The sequence below is a fragment of the Musa acuminata genome, chromosome BXJ1-8, assembly GCF_036884655.1.
Source record: "Musa acuminata AAA Group cultivar baxijiao chromosome BXJ1-8, Cavendish_Baxijiao_AAA, whole genome shotgun sequence".
Taxonomy (NCBI): domain Eukaryota; kingdom Viridiplantae; phylum Streptophyta; class Magnoliopsida; order Zingiberales; family Musaceae; genus Musa; species Musa acuminata.
The window spans coordinates 5,362,311-5,385,286 of record NC_088334.1 but is presented as its reverse complement, the minus strand read 5'-3'; the positions used below and the strand labels follow the sequence as shown (position 1 = coordinate 5,385,286).

General features: G+C 38.8%; 2 protein-coding genes across 5 annotated transcripts; one reads left to right on the top strand and one right to left on the bottom strand.

Annotated features, from left to right (window-relative positions):
* Positions 1-1,735: 1,735 nt before the first annotated feature.
* LOC103993578 (ABC transporter G family member 48-like) lies at positions 1,736-17,623 on the top strand. Of its 3 annotated transcripts, none has more exons than XM_065078346.1 (20): positions 1,736-2,093; positions 2,466-2,586; positions 3,261-3,349; positions 5,968-6,052; positions 6,181-6,471; positions 6,557-6,647; positions 7,396-8,293; positions 8,457-8,617; positions 8,828-8,931; positions 9,105-9,270; positions 9,358-9,489; positions 9,888-10,018; positions 10,748-11,080; positions 11,331-11,621; positions 11,729-11,812; positions 12,346-12,479; positions 12,584-12,811; positions 14,445-14,616; positions 16,582-16,836; positions 16,926-17,623. In XM_065078346.1, the coding sequence occupies exons 1-20, from the start codon at positions 1,780-1,782 to the stop codon at positions 17,193-17,195; spliced, it is 4,350 nt and encodes a 1,449-aa protein (XP_064934418.1). In that variant the 5' UTR covers positions 1,736-1,779; the 3' UTR covers positions 17,196-17,623. The 3 variants fall into 3 exon arrangements, with proteins under 3 accessions (XP_064934418.1, XP_018685381.2, XP_064934419.1); XM_018829836.2 differs by having other exon boundaries at positions 9,876-10,018; XM_065078347.1 differs by lacking the exons at positions 1,736-2,093; positions 2,466-2,586; positions 5,968-6,052 and having other exon boundaries at positions 3,276-3,349; positions 9,876-10,018.
* Positions 17,624-18,004: 381 nt separating this feature from the next.
* On the bottom strand, positions 18,005-21,662 carry LOC135587213 (growth-regulating factor 3-like). 2 transcript variants are annotated; one of them, XM_065078349.1, is made up of 4 exons: positions 20,438-21,662; positions 20,227-20,406; positions 19,686-19,980; positions 18,005-18,730 (listed from the first exon to the last, which is right to left on the bottom strand). In XM_065078349.1, exons 1-4 carry the CDS (start codon positions 20,646-20,648, stop codon positions 18,271-18,273), a joined length of 1,146 nt encoding a protein of 381 aa, XP_064934421.1. In that variant the 5' UTR covers positions 20,649-21,662; the 3' UTR covers positions 18,005-18,270. The 2 variants fall into 2 exon arrangements, with proteins under 2 accessions (XP_064934421.1, XP_064934420.1); XM_065078348.1 differs by having other exon boundaries at positions 20,483-21,657.
* Between the last annotated feature and the right edge of the window lie 1,314 nt (positions 21,663-22,976).

The following is a 22,976-nucleotide window of genomic DNA, read 5'->3' as shown; positions in this document are numbered from 1 at the left end:
CTAGACACTCTAGAGAGAAACTTATAAGCAGCCAAAGTATTCCTTAATCAAACCTAGTGATTATAGAAGAATTGGACCTCAATTCTCTGGATTTTCTACTTACAAATCTCAACACATAACACTATTATTTGATGTCAACTCTATCCAAACACATGAAAAATTACAGAGATTAGTGTTGGTGTCCTCTCAATGATCAGAAAAGGCCTGCGAAGAAAACACTCACATGCACTTCATTACTGTGAAAGCTTCATTCCATTGTTCTCGTACGGTAGCAGTTCTCTGCTAAGGAACATACCACATGCACTTCAATTCGAAATAGATCTCCTCTCATTTCCACGTACAATACTCAAGAGAAGACGTACTTCTATTGATCTCAGAGAACTCACAGCACTTGACTTTGTATTAACATATAAGAAGCTTTGGTGTACGGAACTCGAAGATACATTCGGCAAGTTTCTAAGTACTCAAACTGTTGTCACAGTACTGGAAGTGCAATGAACATGCGAAGAGAAAGCCACACGTCTGCCGCTTTATCCCACGAACAGTACTATCAGATGCAAATTGCTTTCGGCAGAAGGGATGACAGAAAAGGGAATCACAGCATGGAGAACTAAAGTAGCGTAAGGTTCAGATCATCATCATCCCATAAATGCTGTATTCATCTTTCTCTTATTCGATTTATGTCATTGCGATCTCGTCAACTTTTAGTATCATAAAGGATAATATTAGTCAATCGATAATAATTTTATTAGCCAATAAATATCTAAAAAATAATTCAATTATCCTCTCTGATGTGACACTAACCTGAGACATAATAATCTCTCCCCATACCATGTCGTCGTCATAATTCAAAGATGAGTCTAATATGACATGTAAGTTTCATTTCGATATTAATTCCATGCAGTATGATAGCTATCGGATGATACCGTTAAATTATATTGCTCCAATCCTAATCCTAAGTCCCATTCTCTCCTAGATTAATTACTATCTGAAATGTCTGGTCTGCTTTGAAATCGGAGCTCGAAGTAGGAAGAAGTTTCTTTCTTTGACATGATTGGTCGTGCTCACATCCATGCCAAAGAATAAATACAAGATGGTGCACCTTATCCATCTGACAGCCTATCCGATCAAAGAAGTAAGTCACCCTCTTTCCCTTTCCCTTTCTTTTGTTGTCGACGTAAGATGCAATCGCATTGTCACAGCTCTTCATCTTTATACAGTGGGTGAACACCTCAAGAATGGCTCCAAGGCAATGTATCTTATGTTCTCGAGTGATCGACAGAGCTATCAAATGCCAATACAAATTGTAGTTGATAGCACTACGAACTCAGCATCAGTCTTCTTCTTCTTCTTCTTCTTCTTCGAGCATTAGTTCAGTGGAATCAAACCAAACGCGAAGTGATTCTCTCTTCAAGAATTGATAGCGACCTTGAAATAAGATGAACTTGGAAGAATCATTTACCATGCATGAGATGAATGAATCGTCGATGTGATAGTTAGGAGACAGTAAAATAATTAATATTAATGGTTGGAGAAAGAATTTAGTAAAAATTAAAAGTCAAATCACTTTTTTTTTAATGATAATAAGTCATACGATCGACTCGAAATGATTGAGAGACATAACGAAGGATAGATGCAAAAATTAGTGTTTTCGGAGGGTGTATATGAAAAATTTCCTCTCTATAAATAGGCATGCAAAGCGAACCAATGGAGAGAGGCGGGTCGAGAACAAGAAAGAGGAGGGAGGAGGGAGGAGGGGGCTGCTGCAGCGCCGCTGCGATGGTCAGCAGCAGCCGACGGAGCTGGGGGAAAGCATTCCGGGACCCGAAGGACGTGTTCCGGCGGAGCGGGGGCGAGGAAGGAGAAGACGAGGAGAACCTCAAGTGGGCGGCGCTGGAGAAGTTGCCCACCTACGACCGCATGCGGAAGGGCATCCTCCGGCAGGTGGTGGAGGACGGCCGCGTCGTCTGCGACGAGGTCGACGTCCACCGGCTCGCCCCTCGGGACCGCAAGCTGCTGCTTGACCGCCTCTTCAAGGTGGCCGAGGAGGACAACGAGCGGTTCCTCGAGCGCCTCCGACACCGAATCGACCGGTTGCTTCGCTTCCCTCAAGAATCACCCCATCATTCTTGATTTAGTTCATGTGCTCTTCTCTCAGATTAACTATTTCTATACCTAATAAAATAAACGAAGAAAAATTTCCTAAATCCTGCAGCATCAATTTAAATTATGCGCTCTATTGAAGTCGAACAATCGCAGAGCAATTTTTTGAATAGGGCTCAAAATCTTATGTTTTCTTGAATCTTCTATGAGTCATGCTATTCGATTTCAATTCACTCTGCTGTAATCAACTAATTTAGGACTCAGAACAAAGAAGGCAATTTCTATAAATTATATATTTTTATCTCCCATTTTCATTTTTTGGGTCTGATTGGGGTTAGTTTGACATGTATGAAATGGAACAGGGTAGGGCTGGAACTTCCAAAGATCGAGGTCCGGTATGAGAATCTATCGGTCGAGGCAAATGTTTCTGTGGGAAGCAGAGCACTTCCCACCTTGTGGAACTCCACTCTGAACATCTTAGAGGTACTCACTGAACCCAAAATCATCTCATCGTTTGCCGAATCTGAATATTATCCCGCACCTAAAGTTTTTGTCAGGGAGAAACTTTTCTAGTGTTGAAACCATTACTACTATCTGTCTTTTGTTAAAAATTTAATGATAACCAAGAGAAGAACAAAAAAAAAAAAAAAGGAAAAAAGAATAGAGAAAGAAACTTCTTCATTTGATAATCTTTATGTCCTGTGACATTTTTGTTATCGTGGTTGCTAGTCCTAGTTCTGTCCCTAAAACAGTAGCATACATCAGTTCATATTTACCTTTCCAGATCTACATTTGGACATAGTTTTATGATCTTATTTTGGTTTGTTATTTAGGTACTATCGTGTCACATTTTAAGCTTTAATGCTAAATGTTTTGGTGTGTCCCTATTTCCTAAAAAGTTCCATTCCTACTATTGTTGACTTGAGAAAAGAGGGTTTTAGTCCATCGCTAGTCACATAAGAACCAATTATGATTCTTCGGAGGGGTTTTTTTTTAATTATTTTCTTGTAAAGATCTATCAAGTTTTACTTCTTCCTAACAAGCTAGGTTAGAAAAAGCTCACGGATCAAGTTTTCTATTACGTCATTATAAACCATTTGTAAAATCCTTCATGTCCATATGATGTTTCTTTTCTCTCTTTGTTGTGTAACATTCAGGGAATTATTGGTCTTCTAAATCTTTCTCCATCCAAGAAAAGGACCATAAAAATTCTGAATGATGTCAGCGGGATACTGAAACCAGCAAGGTAAGCAAACCAAATTTTCTGGAAAATTTTGCCTTGCCAACCGCTTTTAATCATTAATTATTTTGAGAAATATTACAACCCATATCTATTTTTATTTCAATAAAAGTATGAGAGCAAAAGGCATCAAAGTCCTTTCAGTTTTAGAATCCTAGAAGCCTTGCTTGAAATAAATTCTAAAAGCTCCTCAATGTAGCATATTAAAAAGCTTTTGTACTTTGATCACCTGATATGATGGGATAAAAAGAGAACTTTACATGTCGTAATACATAACGGAATTAAACGAAAATCACAATCAAATTAGGATATCAAGATTTACGTGGAAAACTCCTCCAATGTTAAGGGTAAAAAATCACAGGGTAAGTCAGAGAAAATCCATTATAAAAATAATGAATGTATAAATCTCAGAGTCTTTTACCCAAAATCAAAGTAACAATCACAAGAGAATAACTGAGATACAAAGATTGTCACTATGTACAATATGCCTTGATGATTGAGAACAACTTTTGGGCTATCATTGTCTTCTTTCATTTCCTTTTTCTCTTGTTTTCCTGCCCTCAACTGCCACTGATTCTTTTCTCTTTTCCAGAGCCACCGTTCTCCCCTTTTTCTTACCTAGCTATCACAATTCTTAGTCAAAAGAGTTAGGGTTTATGTTAAATGAGAAGAAAGAAGGCTAAAGTGGGCTGTGGGTAATTAAAGCCCACTATGGGCTGAATAATGGACCATCTGCCCAACATGATAGTGATTTTTCCACAGCATTCACTTTGAGATAGTAACCGCAAGAGAAATCAAGTACAAGCCGTCTCCTAAAAGCTTGAACTGATACGGACAGACCTAAAAATGTATTTAAGCTCTAACATATTCCTTCACAGTATAATCCTTTGCATATGAATCCAAGCAGTGATGGACCATCCCAACACTCAAACTGAGTACCTGAAAGCAAAAAAATAGCAAAACAGACAGCAAAAATATAGTAAATGAAATGTTGAAGCATGTTATTCACTTTTTCGATGAAGTTCCAGTTTGGTTTGTATTCTGAGAAAGTTCTATGAACTCAAAACCAAGGTTCGCCGTACCGTACCGGCATTTCGACCCGGGCTCGGTACGGTATGGTATGGTGTACCGAGCAGTATACCGAGGTGTACCGAGTGGTACACCTGATTTCACCGATTTAACCCTCCGAAAATACCTGAAAATTAAAAAAAAAGTTAGGATAGGGTTTTCAAGTTACAAATAAATATAGTAATAGTATAAGTTTAGCAAAATCAATGTAAATTAGGTAAGAATAGCATAACATATCTTTTTCGGGCTTTGAGGTAGTCTTGTTCGAGGTTTGTATTTCAGCTCGTTATAGATTGAAATATCTACAGAAAAATCAGTTGAATTGTTAGACTATTTTGTTACAATATAAACTCTAAAATTCAAATGAATTAAATAATCATATATCTAGATATACCTGATTGTTAATTTTACCACCAAAACGAACGACGGGTCTCTACGGGTGGTGGATCAGGGTCCTCGATCCGATTAATATAGTTAATTTTTCACTAATTATTTCTCTTTCAACACTATAAACATGGCAAACACCCTAATAGATATTAAAGATATTGGATTCACATAAAATCGAATAAATTTTGATTAAATCATCGTTAAAATAACTAATTACAGTATTAAATAACTTTAATAAAACATAATTAAACTTATTTTACCATCATATATATGTTAAACACATAAAAGAAACATTAAATATGTAATTTTAATCCAATATGATTTAAAATTCAAATTATGATAAAATTATCATTTATCTACACTAATTATATGATTAATATAATTAATTTTTCACTAATTACTTCTCTTTCACCACTATAAATATGACAAATACCCTAATAGGTATTAAAGACATTAAATTGATATAAAATCAAATAATTTTTTATTAAATCATCATTAAAATAACTAATCACAGCATTAAATAACTTTAATAAAATTTAATTAAACTTATTTTACTATGATAAATATTATTCAATATTTCTATGAAAAACACTAATCATAATTTTAAATATCTTAATTACTCTCTAATTAAAGAAAACGAATACATACCTCTTGATTAGAAAGTTCTTCCTCTTAATCTTCCCAAATTAGCCTCGATTGAATTCACAAATCGTTGTTTTATAGAGTTTATGGGAGAAAAAAAAATTTGAGAGAGAGTTTAAGAGAGTATAATGAAATATGGGAGAGAAGATTGGTTTAAATAGGAGGAGAAAGGGCTCCATTGGTCAATTTGACCGTTGGAGCACTGTAGCATTGCTACAGTGTGGTAACGATCGGTTTCGACCGTTACCGAGTGGTACCGATCGATTTCGACCGTTACCGAGTGGTACCGGTCGATTTCGACCGTTATCGAGTGGTACCGATCGATTTCGACCGTTACCGAGTGATACCGGGCGGTAACGGTCGAAATCGACTGTTACCGCCCGATATTACCCGTAACGTCCGATACGGGTTTTTTTTGGGTGTACCGCCCGTACCGGACGGTACGAATTGGTATGGCAGACCCTGCTCAAAACAGACCTCACTATGATTTTCTTTTTTTCATCCTTTAATTTCTAATTCATTCTCAGGATGACATTGCTTCTTGGACCTCCAGCCTCAGGGAAAACAACACTCTTGCTTGCCCTGGCTGGGAAACTTGCTAAAAATCTGAGGGTGCGTGTCCCCAGTCTCTACCAGCATACATGCATATGCAATTGTCTCTGATATTGTGTGCTAACATGCATAGATGGTTTTGTATAATAGACAGATATGTGCATTTGATGTGCTTGCCTTGCCAGCAGGAATTTGGTAAAATCACATATTGTGGCCATGAGCTTTCAGAATTTGTTCCCCAACGAACTTGTGCATACATTAGTCAGTTGGACCTTCACAATGGTGAGATGACAGTACGAGAAACCTTGGATTTCTCAGGACGGTGTTTGGGCGTGGGAACAAGGTATGAGATGTTGTCAGAATTGTCAAGACGAGAGAGGGATGCAGGAATTAAACCAGACCCCGAGATTGATGTGTTCATGAAGGCTACTGCAATGGAAGGGCAGAAAACCAGTGTAGCAACAGATTACATTCTCAAGGTTCATGCGTACATCTCTATAATTGCAGCTCTATCACTGGTCAAACTGTAGCTGTCATTGCTAATTCCTGAAATTCTGGAAACAGGCACTTGGATTGGATATCTGTGCAGATATCCTTGTTGGTGATGAGATGAGAAGAGGCATTTCTGGGGGACAAAAGAAACGGTTGACAACTGGTGTGTAGCAATAACTATGTCCATCGCTAGGAGATTTAGATTGCTGTCAAGTGCCATTTGCAAATCCTTGCTAACCAAACTTCTTTGTTCATCCAATTGGATGGGCTTTGACACCTATGTGTGTTAGGCATCTAATTACCATGGACTCCCCAGCTTATCAACAGTTTCTACTAAATTCTGCCAAGGCATGTTTATTGTATTATACACATTAAATAATTTGGTAGAATCTCTAACCCAACAAGAACAATTTCACATGAAGTTCGCATGTTCAGGAACTATGCTACTTAAGAAATTTTCTGAAGAAACTAGGTGTTTTATACAAATTCCAATAAAAAAGCACATGCAATTCAGAAATAAGCAGAATAAACTATTAGGGGAAAATCCTGTTGTCATCTACAACTGAAGCACCATCCTGAAGAATGATATCATCTTAGTTTGCTCTATCATGATAGGTGTAAATACCCTAACAATCATATAATTCAAGATCGATGGAGCCTAGCATGTTGTTTAAGCATAATAATTTCTGTTTTTATTAGTACAAGGAGTGGGTGTTTCTTCTCTTCAGATTGTTTGCTGTGCTGGCATTTCTATCATCAATTATAAGCATCAGGTCTCCAGTCATAAAGGAATTAGTATCCTTGTTGTACTTCTGAAGCTAATAACGTGTTTAGCTTTGTTTTGATTTTTATTCTGTTGTTCTTAATCATCGCATGCTTAAGAAGGTAAACATGTTGGTTCTTGGTTGCAGGAGAGATGTTGGCTGGGCCTGCGAGAGCACTCTTCATGGATGAAATATCAACTGGACTCGACAGTTCTACCACCTTTCAAATAGTTAAATTTATTAGACAGATGGTTCATGTCATGGATGGGACGGTGCTGATTTCTCTTCTTCAACCTGCACCAGAGACATTTGAACTTTTTGATGACATTATTCTATTGTCTGAGGGACAAATACTCTATCAAGGTCCTCGAGAGAATGTCCTTGAGTTCTTTGAGTCCGTTGGTTTCAAGTGTCCCAAAAGAAAAGGAATCACAGACTTTCTTCAAGAGGTAACTTCAAAAAAGGATCAAGAACAGTACTGGTCTAACAAAAACCAATACCATTATATTTCGGTCTCCGAGTTTGTGCAGCTTTTCAAGTCCTTTCATGTTGGGAAACAGCTCTCAGAGGAGCTTAGTGTTCCTTATGATAAATCTAGAGCCCATCCTGCTGCACTGACCACAGAGAAATATGGCATTTCTAACTGGGAACTTCTCAAGGCATGTTTATCAAGGGAGTGGTTGCTAATGAAGCGCAACTCTTTCATCTATGCTTTTAAGACTTTCCAGATAACTGTACTTTCATTTATAGCCATGACCGTGTTTCTGAGAACAAAAATGCCCCACGAGACAATTCCTGATGGTAACAAGTTCTACGGTGCACTGTTTTACAGTTTGATAAACGTGATGTTTAATGGTATGGCAGAACTGTCAATGACTATTTACAAGCTCCCGGTGTTCTATAAACAGAGAGATTTCTTGTTTTACCCTCCTTGGGCTTTTGGCCTGTCATATTGGCTCCTCAAGATTCCCCTTTCTTTACTGGACACTGGAATATGGATTTTTCTTACTTATTATGTGATTGGTTTTGCTCCTGCTACAGGCCGGTGAGTACTCAAATATTTCTTTCTATTTTATTATTCAGGATTTAGCAATTAAAATGATTCTACAAAGGATCAGATAAGTTCAAAGTGCTTCAACTTTTTTCCAATGACATGATATATAGGATAAATGAAAATTCGCCATCTCAATCTTTTCATAATTTGACAGGTTCTTCAGCCAGTTCCTGGTACTTCTCCTAGTACATCAAGTGGCCCTTGCTCTATTCCGCTTCATCGCTGCAACTGGAAGAACAATGGTTATAGCTAATACATTTGGAACCTTTTCTGTGCTTCTTGTTTTTGTTCTAGGAGGATTTGTCATGTCTAAAGGTAATCTGATGTATGATTCTTTGCTTGTTTCTTTGTACATGACCTCTTTTAATTAATACTTTGTATATGAAAAAAAATCTTGCTACTTTAATTAATAACCTATCTTTCAAAACAGATGTTGTCATCTGATGACAAATTGTTTAATTTATTTTGTGATATTCGGATTCTTGTAGGATTACATCTCAAATTTGTTCTTTTTTTATGTGACAGATGACATCAAACCATGGTGGAAATGGGGCTTCTGGAGTTCCCCATTGATGTATGGGCAAAATGCTATAGCCATTAATGAGTTCCTTGATCCAAGATGGGGCGCCGTAAGATTTTTATCATGTAACCTTTCTCTGAATGCCATATGAATATAGCTATGCATGTATAGTTTCTCTAAAAGGGTGATGCTGATGTTTTCAGATTTTGGAAATAATGAATGCATGTTCAGTAAAAAGTCATATTCCAAATGTAATGTATGCTTTCTTTATCTCTGTTACAGCCAAACAATGATGCCAACATAGATGCAGCAACTGTAGGAACTGCTATTTTAAAATCTAGAGGAATGTTTGTCAACGGATATTGGTATTGGGTCTCTATTGGTGCCCTCATAGGCTTTGTTATTCTGTTCAATATATTGTTTATCCTTTCACTAACTTTCTTGAACCGTAAGTAGCCGATCTCCATTAAATTTTTCTGTTTTTCATTTCATTGATCTAGTGTTTCCTCACATGAACTAAATTTGCTCATTGTAGCTATTGCAAGTTCTCAAAGTATGATTGTTGATGAGGAACTGGAAAGTAAGAAAAGAAAGAACTCATCAGGTGGAGATCAGAGGTTTGAATTGATAGAAAGTGACAGGAGGTCTACTGCACCTGATATACCCGGTTAGCTGGTTTAATTGCATTCATCTTTCTCATCGTGCCTGAATGTTTATTGTAGCATCTCGTTTCTAGTAACCAAGTACAGGATAGCTTTTGATGACTATACACTCAACCTTTATGATTTAGTTTTCCATGTGCTGAGCCATAATTTAGGCATAACATTATGAGGGATTGCAATTTTTATGATATTTGAGCAATTTGGTAATCAACAACATATGAAATTAATAGCTGGGACCCAGGTTGAGCATAATTAGTGACCCGGTCATTCTCTTATAAAGCTGTTGTATCAGATATTTGCAGCGGCACTCTTGAGGCTACACTATATCTTAAGTGAATTTGATTTCTTTTCATTTGGCTGTTCAATTGATTTAATGTTTCTTATTTCGTAGATGTTGATGCAGCTGCAGCCAGGAGGAACAGCTCTGAGAGTTTTAGTTCTTCAGTGTGTCCAGCTAGGAGGGGAATGGTTCTGCCTTTCCAGCCTCTCTCTCTTGCTTTCAATCATGTGAACTACTATGTTGACATGCCTGCTGTAAGCGAATAATCACAACTGTCTTATTGAAGTTCTTTAAATTTTAACGAAATCATGGTTATTTGCACAAATCCTGTGTGCCTTTTCTCATTCTTGGTTAATTTATGTTTCAACACCTGACAACCTTTTTGGAGATTGGAGTTAGTAGTAATTATGGACTCACACAATTTGAATCATCAGAATCATTATTGAATGGCCTGTAGGTATTGATGCATATCCAGTTTGTTGTAACTACATGCTGATTGATAGACTGAAACTCAATTTGTCTAGCTTCGCTTGGATGTTCAGCTGCCTGACGTTCCTTAGTTGATGCTAAATAATGAGTTTGATACATTTTTGCATGAAACATGCCATTCTCTACTTTCAGGAGCAAACTAATGCTGGAATAAGATCACTATCTGAACTCTGAGAATTAGACATGATTGCAAATTCTTTTTAATGGTTTCATTTGGTATGAGCTGCCACATTCCTTATTTTTGTTGTATTCATTATGTCATAGCTTTAAAAGGTTATTTAATTTTTCTTGCGCCCTTTACATAATGTGTACATGCATGCGAATTATAGAGAATGTTGCTTAGTTCAAAAAAAAAAAAAAAAAAACAATGGTATCTCTTTTCTTGTTTGAAGAATGTTAAGGAATTGTCTCATTTGTTTGGTCACTATTTTTTCACCGAAGTAACAAAAATAAAGAAAATTCTTGTGATATTTTTTTCCCCCCTTCTGGATCAGGAAATGAAGAACCAAGGAATCCAAGAAGATCGTCTCCAATTGCTATCTGATGTAAGTGGTGCATTTAGGCCAGGTGTGCTGACAGCACTAGTTGGAGTTAGCGGTGCAGGAAAGACTACATTGATGGATGTCCTGGCAGGGAGAAAAACTGGTGGTTATATTTCAGGGAGCATCAGCATTTCTGGTTATCCTAAAAAGCAAGAGACTTTTGATAGGATAAGTGGTTACTGTGAACAAAATGACATTCACTCACCATATGTGACTGTCTATGAATCACTCGTTTACTCTGCTTGGCTCCGTCTTGACTCAGAAATAGACAAGAAAACACAACAGGTCAGTTAGTGTTCACTTTTGATTTTTTTTTTTTGCTTTTTGTGAGGATCGGAAATAAGTTCTAGTATTGGCTGATATTCCATTTTGCAACACTTAAGTAGTACCACATCTTTTATTTCTAATCTGTACCATATCTTTTGTGAGGGAGACATTCATGTGTATTCCTGCATCCTACTTGCATTTCTGTTCTCCTCTTTTTAATCCATCATTAAACAAAAGTAACAGTTAGTTTTGTGTTTGCCAACCGTAGATGTTCGTGGAGGAGGTTATGGAGCTGGTAGAACTTGATACACTGAGAGATTCTTTGGTTGGCCTTCCGGGGGTGGATGGCTTATCAATTGAACAAAGAAAGCGACTCACGATTGCCGTTGAACTGGTTGCAAACCCATCCATCATCTTTATGGATGAGCCAACGTCAGGCCTTGATGCTAGAACTGCAGCGATAGTTATGCGAACAGTGAGAAATACAGTGGATACAGGACGAACTGTTGTTTGCACAATCCACCAACCAAGCATAGATATTTTTGAAGCTTTTGATGAGGTTCACATTCCCTTAAATTTATTTTCATGTAGTATCTATTCCGATTCAACTTGCTTTTTATCCTAATGTACATTGGTCAGAGAAGAACTCTTTTTTTCTGTCTCCAGCTACTTCTGATGAAGACAGGAGGTCAAATTATATATGCTGGACCCCTTGGTCGTTACTCTCACAAACTTATAGAATACTTTGAAGTGAGTCTTTTTTCAGATTTCTAAGTTCTTTTGAATGAGAATATCCAATCATTTAGTGATAATAAAAACTAAATCATGTCACATGATTACTTATAAAACAAAAATTTATTTTCTGCAACTTTGTATACGTACAATTTCTTTTCATGTATTATTACCTAAGGACCATTTCTGAAGTTTCTGCAAAGGAAAACCTCTAATATTTGAGCCTGATTAATATCATTGCTGTTATCTTTTGGACTTCTTCTACGAAAAGTGCTGCTTAGTTCAATTCTGAAGTTGAAGAAGTCATTTAAGTGTGTAAACAATTGTTTTCATTGTAGATTGAAAGTTAAACAATTGTTATTGTAAACAGTTGCTGCATAAACCAAGACAAAATTGTTATAGTTTTTGTCCTGCCACTTATTGTTTCTAAATAATAGTGATATTTTGTAGATCCATAGGTGCAATTATGGCATAGAAAGTATAAATAGAGTGATTTGTTATCAGTAAAGTCCACATTTAATCATGACTTTATCAAGAAAACCATCCTGCAGGCGATTCCAGGGATACCCAAGATTACTGAAGGTTATAACCCTGCAACATGGATGCTGGAGATAAGCTCTCCTTCAGTTGAGTCAAGCGTGAATCTGGATTTTGTTGAAGTTTATGCTTGTTCCCCTCTTTATCAGTACGTAGATGCTATATTGTTCATACTTCATAATCAAAGTAAAAAAAAAAACTATCAAACATACATCAAAATCATCTTACTATTCTCCACTTTGTATCATTCAGAAAAAATCAAGAACTTATCAAGGAATTGAGCATTCCTGCACCAGATTCAAAAGATCTATATTTTCCTACAAAATATTCCCAGAGATTCAGTACCCAATGCAAAGCATGTTTTTGGAAACAGTACTGGTCTTATTGGAGAAACCCAGAATACAATGCCATCCGGTTCTTCATGACAATTGTCATAGGCCTTATATTCGGCTCAGTGTTTTGGCAAAAGGGTGGAAAGATGTAAGTTTCTTAATTTTCTCCAATTTTTTTCTTCATTTTCCTTGTCTCTGTGTATAGAAATAGAAGGTAAGCAGTATATTTAGCCCAAAAAGGTATCATTCATACTTAATTATTTGATGAATATCATTAAACACATAATTTTCCTGTCTATTAATCTATTAGCACTTTTAAAACTATGCCTTCATGTTTAAATTAAGTATATATCATATTGCATCTGAAACCAAAATGTGGCTAATAATCCCTTCACTTCAAAAATTTGGTGGCTGATAATCCCAAAATGTGGCTGTGGTGTAGCCGCATGTAGATGAGCAGGAACCTGCCTCCCTCAACAGGTCATAAAATCCTTGTATATGGTAAAATCCTTGTATATGCTTATGCATGTTTAGACTTTAGATAGTAAATAGTTTGATATAATCTCTTTCTCCTTGTGGCCCACATAACTGTAACACCCTCGATTAGTCTCATATCAGAAGTGAGCAAAATTAAAATTGACTTATAAAGATATGATGAGTGTATTATTATTAACTTTAGCTTAAGTATTTTGACCAAATGAAATTGATAGGCTAGTTAACCTATCAGGCCCGGGTCATGACATTTAGTATCAGAGCCAACCTAACATTTTTAAATTGTGATTCACGACTCATATGCTTAAATGATATGCATTTTTCTTGAAGCTTTCGTGGTTTAGTAAATTGCTGATCAAATCATAGCAGAAAAAAACCGTTTTAACTGCATTAAGATTTTGTAAAGAAACATAAAGGTTGAATAATTAGACATTTTATGAAAGAAAAATAAAAGTTGAATAGTTAAACTACTCCAATCCCAGAATGTTAGTTATATAGTCGAGCTATTATACGACTTAGGTTAATAAACCATTGTTAGGACTTACAGAGCCTAATTCATGCAAAGACATTGGCTTCTGTTCTGCAAGCCAACAATGTACTTTTGCCAACTTATGTACACGCTGCATAAAACATTAATAGATAACAGTAGGCATGTGAATGTCCACTTGATCTGCTTGGACATGTCACATAATAACACAGCAATCAGTGGAATGCATATGGCAAGGTTGTGATGAACTGAGGCTAGCCTATGGGTCATAACAATCCTTGATAAGCCATTGATAATCCTTAACAATAAGTTTGGTTCCTTGACTATTTCTTCCCCAGGAATTATTCTTGATTCTTGGTTTTCCTTTCTTGGTCTTTCCAGTGTCTCAATATGTTTACAGGCATTGATTCTGTGCAACCAACCACCTAAATGAGTAACCGTGAGTCAATTGCTGGTTAGAAGACCTACTTGATATCGATCACTTTGACTTTAGAATACATTAGTAAAATGGGTCACACTTGTGCTAGCCCCTTTTAGGTGATTAATAGATAACAATGATAAGCTTTTTCCTCTCAAAATTCTGGGAAAATGTTTACAGGATCAGTAATAAAATATTTTTTGAATGTTTTTATTTGTATCTTCTTTTTTGTTTAGGTCTCTCAAAGATCAAACTTTCGTATCGTGTAATATTGAAGAAGCTCCAACATATGCTGATATGATTTTTAACTACTTATCCTTTGTACATTCATCAAACCAATGTATAGCTTTCCCATTACAATCTCATATGTGGCTACATAAACAGGAGCAAACAACAAGACATTCTCGAGATACTTGGCGCTATATATGCTGCTGTTTTCTTCCTTGGGGCCACCAATGCCATCATTGTGCAGCCTATTGTGGCCGTTGAGAGGACTGTCTTTTACCGTGAAAGAGCAGCAGGGATGTACTCAGCCCTGGCCTATGCATTTGCTCAAGTAAGCCAAATCTTTCAAAAAAAAAAAAAATTTCCATAATGATCTAGATTCTAGACATTGTTGCTTGTTATACTTCATGCATTCTTTATGCATGAACACCATTTATGCTTTTCTCATTAAAAGTAATTTACATAGCTATTGAGCACAGGTATGGATCCAGAATACCGATATGACATGATAGAGATAAGAGAATAACATGGTATGGCATGAGTAAAGCAATAAACAAATATGCTTAGAAGTATAAATTGCCTATATGACAAGGTTTAGTCTTAGAAGAGCCAGTTATTTTATAATGACTCATTACACAAAAAGTAGACACTGGCATCCATAACCTATTCATCATGACAATATTATTTTACAAAATAATATTTCGAGGTTGTAGATAAGATAGCAAGAAGTCTGTTTCTATGATTAAAAAATCAAAGTTTTACCAAAAAATGTTACCTAAGTATATTATGGTATCCAGAGATTTTTCTAGTAGTTTGAAGTATGTCCTGCAATTATCATATCCAATATGTCTTATACAGAATCGCAGATACTATACAGATACGGTGAACAATTTTGAAGTATCCATGCTTCATAAGTAGAAGGAAAATGGGAAGCAAAAGATAGAAGGGCAAATGGAAAATACAGATATCTGTCATACAAATACATACACAAAATCCATGTGCACCACATTTCTTTTGTTGTTGGAATATTTGTAGTTTACTTGCAGAATAGAAATATGTCCGTTCTATAGTCAAAACAGCCATCTCATCCAAGAGCATTAACAAAACCATCCAAATGGTGAACCAGAATAAATTAATTTTTGAAATGTAGTAGAATTATGTTGCAAAAATCTTTGGATATGTCATCCAAATGGTATGCTGCATGAACAATGAAGATATTGCTCCTTTTCTTTCCTGCACATTGTCACTTTGTCTTCAAGATCATTTTCTTAATTTGAAGAATTAACCCTTTTGAATTACCTTTTTACAACATTTCATTTTGTTTTCAGTCAGCCTTGTATAAATGCTAATAAATTGGCAGAGTCACCATTTTCAGCAGTTCCCTATTTTATGTGTGCGCACAAAATTCCATCTAGTAACTTCTTACAGAATTATGAAATCCATAAGCCTAAATGATACTTAGACTATGGAAAAAAGAACAGTTCAGTTAGCTGTTTATCTATGTTAACTTTCTCAGCACAACAAAGAAAAAACAAAAGCTGATAATGTTAGACAAAGTGATAGGTTATAGCCATATGTGTTTGTGGTTCAACATAATTACCTAATAATTGAGTGGAATCAATTAGTCCTCCAACCGAATGGTAGACCTCTGAGGTTAGCAGTTTGTAGCATGAATGGCTCCATTAAAGTCTCTCAACCCATTTCATATGAGTGGTTGTTTACCAATTTGCATCAATAGGCAGAGTTATAGTAAGTTAAGTCTTGAGCATCATTTTGAAATTGATTTAAACTTTAATCACTCTGTGGTCATTATATGGAAACTAACTGTTGAAGTCACAATCTAGGTATTTCTGGCCAAGATTCGCAAATTCATGTACCGATATTGTACTGGTGTACCAGATGTCGGTATGTCAGCACGTATTGAGCTTCAAAAAAACCTAAAAATTAAAATATGAAATATGAAAATTGATCAATACAAAGCTTATATCATTTTGTATTGGGCGGTATGATCATGAACCGGATGGTACCGACCTAATACTTGGTGGTATAGGGTTTGTTAAATAAACTTGCAACATAAATTAAGATGTCTTTTTTTTCTCTGCATATTTGTCAGAATTGCTTTGGTACTATGCATCTTACTACATGCCTCCTAATATCTACTTAGCCAGACTAAATTTATCACTTACATAAAAGAACATGAACGATTATCTACAAATAGTTGTCCTCCTAATCCTTTTAGAACAATTGTGATTATCTTCAACAACAGCCAAATGAGCATATGTTTTTGCATGTGCAGGTGAGCATCGAGCTGATATACATACCACCACTGGGGCTTCTTTATAGCCTGCTACTTTTCCCAATGATTGGCTTTAGCTGGAGCGCCGACGCCTTCCTTTGGTTCTTCTTCTTCATCGTAATCTGCTTTGTTTACTTTGTTCTGTACGGCATGATGGTCATAGCACTCACACCCAACCACCATATTGCCAGTATCCTATCTAGTTTCTTTTACAACTTCTGGAACTTGTTCGCGGGCTTCGTGATAGCGCGACCGGTATGTGATCACCTGACCGAGATGCATGATGATTCCTGGACAATCCTCCGCTCGTAATGCTGATGTTATCTCGATTGTGCATTTTGCAGCTGATTCCTGTCTGGTGGAGGTGGTACTACTGGGGTGATCCCGTATCGTGGACGATTTATGGCATTGTGTCATCGCAACTGGGGACGAAGGACGACTTGGTTGCCATTCCTGGAGCAGGTAGCCTTACGGTGAAGCAATTCTTGAAAGACAACCTGGGTTTCGAGCACAGCTTCGTGGGTTGTGTGGCTCTCGCTCATTTGGGTTTTGTCCTACTCTTCTTCTTGATCTTTGGCTATTCAATCAAATACCTCAACTTCCAAAAGAAATAGCCAATTGATCTTTGGCTATTCAATCAAATACCTCAACTTCCAAAAGAGATAGCCAATTGATCTTTGTCCATTCAATCAAATACCTCAACTTCCAAAAGAGATAGCCAATTGATCTTTGGCTATTCAATCAAATACCTCAACTTCCAAAAGAGATGGTCAAAACTTCTGCCTGTGGTACAACTTCTCCACAGACAAGAAAGAAATGGTGTGATCATTCATAATTCTAGGTTTTCTCTTCCAACGATTTGCGGCTATTATGACCATTTTGTATATGTGGATGCTGCAAATTTTACCAATACATCAGCAAAAAGGTAACTGACCTATGCATTATATTACTCATGCAGTATCTGCTCAGAGTTCAGATGGTGTACAAATACTTGGGTGATTTATAATTTTATACCATTTAAAAATGAAGAATACTTGGCTTTGCCTTGAGAGTTACTGATTGCTTCAGAAACTTGTATCAAATATTTGGGTGATTTAGACTGATCAAAAATGAAGAATCACCACACAAACAAGCACATGGAGTTCTTAGCAAAGAGATTCTGAGTCTTGATTCTATCATACAAGAGAAAGAAATTACATCTAGAACTGTGTTTTCAGTGTCTTCCATGTGAATCCTTGTGGAATCAAACAGAAGAAAACCATGGCTACACTGAATGCAGAGGCTACAAGCTCAATAGGTGAACATGTAATTGGAATTTAGTTATCAGGAGTGACTTCAACCTGGCTTGCGGTGACCTCATGATGAAACAGCAAACCATGAGCAACATTATTGGGCTCTATACATGTAAGTTGAGTCCAAGTGAAACTTTAGAAACTACACATTATAGAGTACTTGCAGAAATAAAAGAGTACAGAAAACCACACTGTAGAACTGTAAAGAGTACAGAATAACCACCAACATCCACTAACCTGGATAAACACTCAGAGGATGAACCTTAATTGCATGCAAACCACAACTCTCTAGAGGATACCATATGCTACAGCGAACCCGAAGAGCAGAGATCAGTCTGGTGCAGTCTTAGCTTTCATAGCCAAGTTTTAGGAAATGAAATCAGGTAATACTAGTTTCTCATGGGCTAATGCCACTGGTCTCAGATACCGAACCGTTTGGCTTGTGCAAGACGCTCGTCGGTGAGTGTGTCGAGGCTGAAGAACGGAGCGCTTCAGCGAGCGGACCACCCATGGAGGCCTCCCCATGGTGACCCCATCCTGACCAGTTGTTACTAGAACAGACCAGCTGCCCATCAGCGCCGTCGTTGTTGCTCGCTTGTCTGGGCTTCTTAGCATCGTTGCCTGTGGAAAGTTTCAGGGAGAAGTCCGACGACAGGTTCCCAGGGATTGAGATAGAGAGGTGGGTGGCCGAAGCTGGATGGCTGGTATAGTTAACTGTGTCATTGGCCTCTTGCTGGGATTTTGGCCATTCATCAAAGAATTTCTGCAGCACATAGCCTTCGGCTTTGTTGTCTCCAAGGCAGAAGTTTGAACGATCGCTTTGGAAGCTCCTTTCAACCGTGTTGCTGTCTGAATCTCTATAAGAACAACATTACCAGAATCAAACTTTATTGTCTGAAAAAAAGCGCAAGAAACATCATTCTACGGAACGAAATTGAAGTTCAATACAGAAAGGAGGATGACACTGCAACCACCTACCGATGGAACCAATCATTTCCATCAACCACCTTGCAGGAAGAAGAGGGATAATTCTTGATCAAATTGATAAAACACTTTTGTTAGATGCTATCCGCCTAAATTCACTTGAGGATAGAATCGGAGAAGAAAATTCGATCTTCGCAAACAATCCTGATCATCCATAATACGATCTTCGCATTTCAAAATCTTAAAAAGGGTTGAGGTAATGGTCAATAAAATGTGGTGAGTTTCGAGACAATCCCTCATGCTTTACTTTAGCTGCTCTGCGTCTGGAAACTGCGTTTGAATCCAATTCAAACGGTTTCAATATTGAAAAGCGATTTGAGTTTTATTTTTTTGATTTGTGGACAAAATCAGGAATGGATGGTGGTAATGATGATTCAGATGACAACCCGAGGATCGACTGCTTCAAACCATTTGGTTCAAAGGGATCGATAGGATATTTCGAAGAGTCTCAGACGAGTTTCTCTTCGGTTTGGCTTTTAGCTGCCTTATCGTTTTTCTTCAAGCAAGCATATTTCCTTTATTCGAGCACAAAGAGGATTCATATGCTATTCAGCAACAACTTCTTGAAGAACATATGCATGTCTGAGCAAATCAGCCTCATTTTCGACGATCTATAGTTGTTTAATCTGCCATTGTTGCAGACGTTAAATTCTACTGTTAGCATGTCTTCTTCTCCCTCTTAATAATAAACTAAGATGATTTTGAATGCAGATTTAAATATCAGAAACAAATTTGGCCCGACAGAAATGAAGTACTATTTCTGGCCTACGGCAGGCATGCGGTGCTCAAAATGTGATACAGCTTTCAAGTAAAAGAAGCAGATGCTACCTCTGATCCAGAGGAAGGATGTCGAGCGTAGGCAATGATGGAGACGGATCGAAATGGTTCGCTCGGGGCAAGCCTGCAGGCGAGGAAAGGGCAGCTTTGAAGCCATTGGTGGAAGTCGGTGTGGGGATTTCCACATGCTTTCTTGAACGGTTTCGGCCGCGGTGGACATGACGCTCACAGTACTTTTGGCCGACCACAACCTCTCTCGAGCATCTCCACTTCTTTCCGTCTGTTCTCCTGCATCTCCCGGGCTCTGGGTCGACGACCCACCTCCCCCAATACCCTGTCTGCAACCCTGGAAAATATACATGACATACATAGAAAGATCGATGGAATCAGTCTTCTGTTTGGATTAAAGAATGGAACAACAAGTTCTATGACAAGGGAAAACATGTCAGAAGCTGCGACGTAACAGAGAGAGATGTTGGACACTAGCTAGATCATCCAATGGTTCGATGGAAGACCTCATCCTATGTCGAGGACAAGCAAACGAAGTAGTGCATAACTAGCGTAGGGAGGGAGAAAGAGAGCGAGGAGTTACAAGATGGCTGGAGCTGGTGGTAAAGCTGAGGGCGGTGAGAGAATGGGGATGCGCCGAGAAGGCTCGTTTTGATGGGTAGAACAAGTTCCAGAGGAACAGAAACCCCAGCGATCATGTACTTGTAGATCAAAGCTTGCAGCTCCAGTTCCTGCCACTGTGCCAACGTGAAATAACCTATCCCTGCAATCGAAAGGAGAAACGAGGGAGAGACCGACCAAGAACACTCGGGAGCTCGAAATCATAAAGAGAGGATTACTAGGGAATGGAGAGAGCGTGTTGTCGAGGCTGCTGTTGTGCTCAGGTCCAAGCAGACTGATAGCAGAGGCAGGTGACTGCTGGTGATCCAAGAACTGGAGCTTGGGGAGCCCTGCAGAAGGCTGACGGTCTGACTGCAGCCGGCCTCGCCATTGATGGGAGTCCATGAAGACACAACCGAGAGTCAGGAGGAAGGAAATGGCTCTGCTTCCACCACTATATCTTCGGTGGTCGGACTTTATACGGCTCCTTTTTGCTTGATTTGGTGGAAGGTTAGGAGAGGGGGGGGGGGGGGGGGGGTTCCGGAGGTAGTTTTGCTGCAACAATGGAGAGGAGGATCTGTCACTTCAGAAGAGGTCTGTGATAGATCTGCTGCCTCTTTCATGGAAAGCAAAGTTACCTTAACTCCGCTCACGCTGTAAAACACACACCACTGCTGCTGCTCTGAAAAGAGCTGTCTCACATGGGAGTTAAAAGACGAGGACAGGAAGACAGACAAATACTCCATGGAAGGTGGTGGGGGAAGATGGATGGATGAGATGGGATGGATGGACACATGGATACTTCTCCTTGCTGCCCAACAACCTGTGGTTGCTTTGGAGGAGGGGAGAGAGAGGGGCAACAAGATGTGTGTCTTTATGACAAAGGCAAAGCCTCGGGAGTCGAGAGGCTCGGAGGAGAGAGCAGCAAAGTCAGGCGGTGGCTGGCTGCCGTGGCGCACGCAGTAAGTAGCTGAAGATGGAGGGGGGTCTTCAATGGACCGGTCCCTGTCTGTCTCCGTCATGAGACTTCAAACTCTTCGCTCCGGGCATGACTCCAACAGTGGGACTCGATTAACTGATGCAGGTTTTCTTCCCCCTTCTTTTGCCTTTTCTTGTCCAAGCACAACTGTTTGACCTGCAGTAGTACATCGAGTGTCTTCTGCACTCCATTTCATACAAGACGATCATGTTCGGATGGTCCCGTGAAGCACATCCCAAGGAGTAAGAGTAAGAGAGAGAGAGAGAGAGAGAGGTTGGCTCGGCTGCTCGTCCCCTTGCCAACGCCTCAATTATTATCAAAGCGAGGTTGGCTCCCTGCTGCATTAACGCTTCTGCTCCTTTTTTACTTACTTGTGCATGCGGATACCAACATAACAGTTCTCTCGCTTATTAATCTTGGCGACCAAGGGAATGCCCACTTTAAGACACCGTCTGGGTATGGATCACATGATGCGGCTGCTGCTGTCTGCAAGCTCTGCGTACGCGCATGACGATGTCATCGTTGTTGTTGTTGTACGAGGAAAGATCACCACTACGCCTTCTTTTTTTTTTTTCCCCTCGAGTCCAGCCAGATCAGAACCGGTAGCCCTGTATATTAGAATGACGCGAGAGGTCACTTACACGAGGACGATCATTCAAATGGCTCCGTGGTAGAACTCCTCCACCCACCGCCTCATCTGCTGTGCACCTGCACGTATTTAAGATAGGCCGTTGTTTTGTTAGCGTTGGGGACAAAAAAAAAAAAAAAAAAAGAAATAGGAGGATCAAACTGTAAAAGAAATAAATAATAATAAAAAGGAGGCTTATACTACTAATCTGTGTGTGCGTTGTGTGTGTGGGGGTATTGTACCACCGACTAGACGACGCAGTAAGTGAGGTGATAATGCGTGGACACTTACCACTCGTCAGCAGCAGCAGCAGCAGCAGCAGGTTGTGTCTGCGGTTCGATACAGAGGAAGGCATGAAGGAACGGTAGGAGGGGAAACATGACACGACGAGACGGACAGACATCCAAAAGCAACTCACCGAGAGGCCTGCCGAGTAGGCAAGGGAACTCTTGTTCTGCGGGACCCTCACATGCTGCTCCTTCCCCACCACCATCGATCGACACTTGCTCGAGAGAGGGAGATGCTTGTGGAAAGGGGCCACAGCGTCTCTCTCTCTCTCACTCTTACTGTGGGTGCCAAGAGGCTTCTCGACTTTGGTTGGGGTTTGGGAAGATCCCATCCACGTCCCAGCATCTGTTTGCACCCATTGGTTACTAGCTGATGTTGATTTGACACTTCTTCTATCTCTGTTTGTTATGCAAGCGATTTGCACTCTGCTTCCGTCCGACCCAGGGTCGGAATCCAGAGGCAGGCAGGCGGGCAGGGAACTAACTGCTTCAGGGGTCCCCTGGTTTACAGCAGCAAACATATAGACAAGTACGATTCTTTTTTTATAAGAAACACTTTTTAGGGAACTAACAAGCATGCATGCATGCATATAAAGGCAACACAAGATTTCAGGAAATAATAATAATAATAAACTACGAAAAATTGTAAAAATATATAAAAAGCACGAAGACCAATATCATCTACCCTGTTGAACAGCGTATAGTATAGTACGTTTGATATCCTGCATGCAATACGGGCAGGCCAGAAAGGATTAAGTAACTTTCGACCACTAAATTATGATGTTTCATACTAACATACACATTTGCCAGCCTTGTGACGTGCTTTCTGTGAAAAGAAA